This window comes from Propithecus coquereli, unplaced genomic scaffold (genome assembly GCF_000956105.1).
Source record: "Propithecus coquereli isolate 6110/MARCELLA unplaced genomic scaffold, Pcoq_1.0 Scaffold91, whole genome shotgun sequence".
NCBI classification, from domain to species: Eukaryota; Metazoa; Chordata; class Mammalia; order Primates; family Indriidae; genus Propithecus; species Propithecus coquereli.
The window spans coordinates 3,099,867-3,106,249 of record NW_012155396.1 but is presented as its reverse complement, the minus strand read 5'-3'; the positions used below and the strand labels follow the sequence as shown (position 1 = coordinate 3,106,249).

The window sequence follows — 6,383 nt, the reverse complement described above, 5'->3', positions numbered from 1 at the left end:
GGAAGCATCATCCCTTTCTGCCTCCCCGACATTTTGTAACAGATGTGTGGGAAATGAGAACCCTCCCAACCCTCCCAGCCCCTTATCAGGACATCCAGAAAGATCCAGTCCTCAGCCACCTTTGATGTTTTAGTTCATCACTTAAGAGTTTAAGTAAAAGGAATCCTAATTTGCTAATTTTAGCCAACCTCCTGGCAAATTTTAGAAACTCGACTCTATCGCAAAACACTACATCTCAAGACCATTCCAAGCAAGAGATTTCATCCAAATAACCCCCTATTGTTGCAGACCCAGCCCCCAAACCAGAAAAGAAGTGTCTAGAAGGAACTCCCCTTCCCAGTCTTCCAGTTAGTTTCCTGTCCCTCTGTGGAGGGCCAGCCTGGAGCATGCAGCAAGACGGTAAGGAGCCTGGAGATGGGAAGATCTCAAGGCTTGGCTTCCATCAATACAGTTTCATCTGCCATTGGCCAAAGTTCTGGGGGAAGCTTTTTCTAGACACTCCCTTTGCTCCACCCCACTTCCCCTAGATCAGGAGAGTCACCCAAGAGCCAGCTGCCAAAGAAAGTGGCAGGTTTTGAGAGCCTGGGAGCAGAAGGCAGGCATCCTCCTGGGGGAGGACTTTCTTCATGGTGGGAAGCCAGGCTGGAGGGGCCTGAGTGACCCTCTTCACAGGTGGGCAGGGGAGTGGGGAGAGGTGGGGTGTGGATGTCTCTTTCTCATGCTCAGGGATGGGCAGCGTGAATCAGCTGGGCGGGCTCTTTGTGAATGGCCGGCCCCTGCCTTTGGACACTCGGCAGCAGATTGTGCAGCTAGCGGTCAGCGGAATGCGGCCCTGTGACATCTCACGGAGCCTTAAGGTAGTGTACCAGGGCCTTAAGAAGCAGGGAGAAAAGGCCTCTCTGGAGGCAAGAGTCTGGGCTGTTGTAGACTCTGAGGGCCTTTGGGGCTTGGGCTACTGCCTAGAAGACCCTCTTGGAGGCTGGGAAGGGCATCTTCAGGCTCTCAAAGGTGAGGTTAGAGTCTCTACCTCAGTGCCTGCACCCATAAGTCTCATTTTGCCTTATAGTGTCCTTCTGTCCCAGGGATACTCCCTTTCCTTCTGCCCGTCATGCCTCACCTGTCCCTGCTTCTCACCTGACTCAGGTATCTAATGGCTGTGTGAGCAAGATCCTAGGGCGTTACTACCGCACGGGTGTCTTGGAGCCCAAGGGTATTGGAGGAAGCAAGCCTAGGCTGGCCACACCCCCTGTGGTGGCTCGAATTGCCCAGCTGAAGGGTGAGTGCCCAGCCCTCTTTGCCTGGGAGATCCAACGCCAGCTTTGTGCTGAAGGGCTTTGCACCCAGGACAAGACTCCCAGTGTAAGTATCCTCCCCTGCCTGCGCTGGGGCTGGCCAACAGGCTGTCTGGGGAGAATGGGAGCCCTTCTTCCTTGGCATTGTGGGCATGCCAGGCTGGGGGAAGGGCTCCTGGGCCATTCTGGCCCATAAGTTTCTCTTCTAAAAAGTGGTGGTGGAGAGAAGATGCAAGCACGGGGAGAGAGACGAGGCTGCCCTTGGGAATGATGTGTGGGTGGAGATGGAGGGCAGAAGAGATATTGGGGGGAATATCTTGAGGATGCAACCCTGGGGCTGCGCACCATGCCCCCACTCACATCCTGACATCCCAGGTCTCCTCTATCAACCGAGTCCTGCGGGCGCTACAGGAGGACCAGGGACTTCCCTGGGCACAGCCCAGGTCAACAGGTGGGTCTTGGAGTTGCCCCCAAAGACAATCAGAGCCAAATCCTCAGCATTTTACAGTTCTGAAATCCCTTCTCATTCTTTCTTGGATCACCTTCATAACAAGTCAGTAAGGAGGGCCAGACAGGGAGTCTTATTCCTGCCTGGCAAAAGAAAACTGAGGCTCAGAGAAGTGAAGTGACTTACTTGAGGTCACCAGCTAGAGGATGGCAGGGCCTGGAACTGAGCCTAGGTCCCCTAGCCCCTTGCTTCTGCTGAGGAAGAGGCAGGACTAATGTTTCAAATCCTCCCTCTACCTCGTGCACAGCTTCTTAGAGCATCCTTCGTGTTCTCTGGGTCACACACGCCTGGACCAACACTGCTGCTGTTTCCCCCCAAACGCTAAGCATGACCCCACCAAGGTATTGAGTGCACTTCCCGCCAAGTGCTCTTGTGGCGACCTCCAAGTTAACTGTGAATGCCCCACCAGCTCAGCTCTGCACTGGCACCCATGCTGTCCCCTGGGCACAGGCACAGGAACTCAGTGACCCCCATCTGACCAGAGGAATCACCGTCACAAGCTGCCATAAGCCATTGTCCTCCTTTGCAGCTGTTTTGGCTCCGGCTCCTCCCACTCCCCAAAGTGGCTTTGAGGCTCCCCGGGGTCCCCACCCTGGGACCGGCCACCGGAATCGGACTATCTTCTCCCCAGGCCAAGCAGAGGCACTAGAGAAAGGTGCTGGGCTGGGGCAGATGGCGGATCAGAGGGTGGTTGGTGTGACATGGAGGCAGCGACCTGAGGCCTGGGGGCAAAGGTGGAGAGGTGTAGGTGGCCCTGCATGGGGAGGAAGGCAGTTTAGGGTTGTGGCAGGTGGGGAGTGAGGCCAGGGAAGACCCATGCCTTGCTCCTCTCCCTGTTCCCTTACTGCATGAGCCCCGATCTCTGCAGAGTTCCAGCGTGGGCAGTATCCTGATTCAGTGGCCCGTGGAAAGCTGGCTGCTGCCACCTCTCTGCCTGAGGACACGGTGAGGGTGAGTGAGCTCTGCCACATGGTGTGCACAAACCACAAGGAGGAGGAGTCTGTGCCAGGAGTCTGTGTCACCAGGGATTTGGATTCTGATGAGGTGGAGAGGGGTGCAAGGAGGTGGAAACAAATTTGGTGCAAAAACTGGAGATGAGACCCTCCTCGTTCCCCTTCTGCTGATTGCTCTCCTCTCTTCCCCGCCCCAATTCTCTGATTTGAGGAAGGGGCCAGAGAGCAAGGGTTAGAGCCGGGAGGGAGGACATGAGGGCTGAGGAACACATGGTGAGAGCAGCAGGTGCCGGGTGGCGGAAAGCACAGCCAGCTGCATTGTCCTTGTCCTCCCTCAGGTCTGGTTTTCCAACAGAAGAGCCAAATGGCGCCGGCAAGAGAAGCTCAAGTGGGAAATGCAACTGCCAGGTGATTTCTTTACACATTCATCCATCCAACATTTACGCAGCACCTCCCATGTGCCAGGCCCTGTGCCAGATGCTGTGCACGCACAGTCCCTGTTCTCAAGTGCTGCACTGTTCCCTGCCTTGGGGAGGAGAACAGTTTAGGGTTGTAACATCCATCTCCTCCCAACCCTGCCAGAAGTTGCTGCCCTTCCTGGAACCTGCCTGCCTCTCACTGCACTCCCCAGCCCCACCCCCAAATCCTCCCTCTGAGCGGATCTACCCTCACCTTATAGGTGCCTCCCAGGGTCTGACTGTACCGAAGGTCTCCCCAGGGATCGTCTCTGCACAGGTACTCTGGAGGAGAGGGAATTTGTGCACTGGGAAGACCAGAGGGCTCACTGTCTCTCCCATTTCTGGGGAAGGCCTGGGCTAAGATCCATCACTCCCCAGGGCCCCATAGTGCACACTTCTAGAAAGTGCCATCCCCATAGTCTACTATGTGAATGGTGCCTTCTGGAGTTGGGCAGGATACAGCCTGGGTGGCAGGCAGCCCTGGGGTCCCAGGCCTTCTAAAGAGAAGACGTCACTAGCAGCTAAGGATCTCCTCTCACTTTTTCTGGCAGTCCCCTGGCAGTGTGCCCACAGCAGCCCTGCCTGCCCTGGAACCACTGGGTCCCCCCTGCTGTCAGCTGTGCTGGGCAACAGCACCAGACAGGTTTCTCAGTGACCCTCAATCCCAAGCCCGACTCAAGCCCTGCTGGGGTAAGAATTCAGGCCTTCCCTCAATCCTGAAGGGTATGGGGAGGCTTGACCCCTAGAGGCACGGATCTCCAATTGGGATCATCAAATAAATCTTCATACAGCTTTCCTCATTCCTTGCATGGCCCATGAAGTTGGAGAAACTAGCATCCCTTGAGTCTGTAGCACCATTGACAGCCATAGCAGATAAAGTGGGGCAGAGATTTGAGTGTGTATATTTAGGGTAGGAAACTGAGGTCTCAGCCCCTTCCCTAAAGCCACTGTGAGAGGTGGGGCAGGAATGATAAGGCCAAGCTCCCTTCTCCTTGTTCCTGCAGGCTACTTGCCCCCACAGCCGAGTTCCCAGGACTCAGTACTACTTCGCTGTCCATGTCCTCCCTCACCAGTCTTGGTGCCCCTCAGACCCTGCCCCGGCCTGGCTCCCTGCTACTATAAGGCCTGGGAGGAGGCAAGAGGCCCCAAGTGGGAAGGAGATGGCTGAGAGGGCATCTAATACTGTCCTGCCCACACAGACTGTGGCTCCTTCCTCCTTCCTGTGGTCTCCCCCTCACGCGTGGACCTTGCCTGGCCCTGCCTTGCTGCCCCCTACCCCGTGCACCACCTGATTGGAGGGGCTGGAGGAGCGACACCCACTTGCTTCTCACACTGACCTTAAGAGGTCTTCACTTGGCAGTAATAAAAACATTTTTCATTAGCAGTGGTTCTTGTTGTCCGTCATGTTGTCCCCATAAGCATCCCTATGCCCACCCCTGTATTTAACAATCGTAACAGTTTGCCTTGTCATCTGTCTGTATCCATCTATCATCTAATCTATGTGTGCATGTATCTAATTGATGTATTTATCTATATATCAATGCATCTATCATGCATGTATCTATATATGTATATATGTGTCTGTCTTGGTGTTTGGGTGCACATATGCGTGTGTGCACAGACACGCGCTAATATTACATCACGGCACTTCACTCCCAAGTCTTCTGGCATGCATCGCCAAAAAATAAGGAATTTTTCCACATAACCACAATACCTCATCCACCTCTAAGAAAATTTGCCATAATTCCTTAATCTAAGAAAATAGACATCAATTCCCTAATAGTGTATGTATTTTTTGCCATAGCAGCAAATAGAGTGAAATGCCACTTTTCATTTTCTGCTTTTCCATTTCTATGTGCTCCAGGGTCACGTTTTCTTGGTTCTTCTTCGCAGTGAGTTGAGTTCCAAATTGTCTCAATTCTGTCCCCTGCAGAAGAAGCTCTAGGCCCCTCCTGGGAAGTCTTGGGATGTGGGGAAAACAGGGAAGGAGGTGAAGAAGGGGATATTTGGAAAGGAGGATGGGCTCATCCCTCCAGATTCTTTTCCTTTTGAAGGGCAGGGATGGGTGATGATGGTGCAGAGAGGGGTGGGAGTGGGGGAGTCATGGCATGTTTATTTACTCCCATCTGGAACAGGCACTGACCTGGATGTCCTTCAAGAAGTCTCTTTATTACCAAATACTCTTGAGCTGTGCTGGTCAATAAGCAGCCACCAACCGCCTGTGGCTATTTAAATGTAATTAAAATTAAATAAAATGAACAATTCAGCTCGTCACTGGCCACATTAGCCACATCTCAAATGCCCAAGAGTTACACATGGCTCTTGGCTACTGCGTGGGACGGTGAGGATTTTTGAGCATTTCCATCGGTGCAGAAAGTCCTACAGGACCACACAGCTCTAGAGTGAAATTTCCAGGGTAGCAGGGCATACTCTGCTCCTGCCCTGCCTTCTATATTTCAAGCTGGAGGCCCTGCTGGGCAGAACTGTCCAGGGAAATAGTTGAGGTTTTATGGGGTGACAAAAGTAAGACAGCGCAGCCTGAGAACAAGCCATGCACTTCAGTGACAGGGCTGATGTCAGCAACGGAAGGAGCTATTCAGCTGAGGCCCCATGGCTGGTCAGTTGTGGAGAACCTGGCATCAGCAAGGGTGTGTGTGTGTGTGCACGTGCTTGTATATCCCCATGCACACACATGCCCAGGCATCTGAGTGTGTGCAGTAGTCCCCCTTATCCATGGTTTGGCTTTCTGGGTTTCAATTACCTGTGATCAACAGCAGTCTGAAAGTATCAAATGGAAAATTCCAGAAATAAACAACTCATAAATTTTAAATCGCACGCCATTCTGAGTAGCACAATGAAATCTCACGTCTTCATCCTGTCTACTACACTACCCGCCTGCTAGTCACTTGAGTAGCAGTCCCAGTTATCAGATCAACTGTTGCGGTATCGCAGTGCTTGTGTTTGAGTAACCCCTATTTGACTTAATAATGGCCCCAAAGCACAAGAGTGGTGATACTGGCATATTGTTATAATTGTTCTATTTTCTTATTAGTTATTGTTGTTAATATCTTACTGTGCCTAATTTATAAATTAAACTTTATCATAAGTATATATGTTTAGGAAAAAACCTAGTGTATATAGCGTTTGGTACTATCTGTGGTTTCAGCATCTA

At 52.4% G+C, this 6,383-nt stretch overlaps 1 protein-coding gene across 1 annotated transcript; it reads left to right on the top strand.

The window, feature by feature from the left end:
* The first annotated feature begins 728 nt into the window (after positions 1-728).
* PAX4 (paired box 4) lies at positions 729-4,379 on the top strand. The gene is made up of 9 exons (XM_012664732.1): positions 729-857; positions 1,144-1,359; positions 1,668-1,743; positions 2,330-2,455; positions 2,669-2,751; positions 3,092-3,161; positions 3,433-3,488; positions 3,763-3,901; positions 4,216-4,379. Exons 1-9 carry the CDS (start codon positions 729-731, stop codon positions 4,377-4,379), a joined length of 1,059 nt encoding a protein of 352 aa, XP_012520186.1.
* The last annotated feature ends 2,004 nt before the right edge of the window (positions 4,380-6,383 follow it).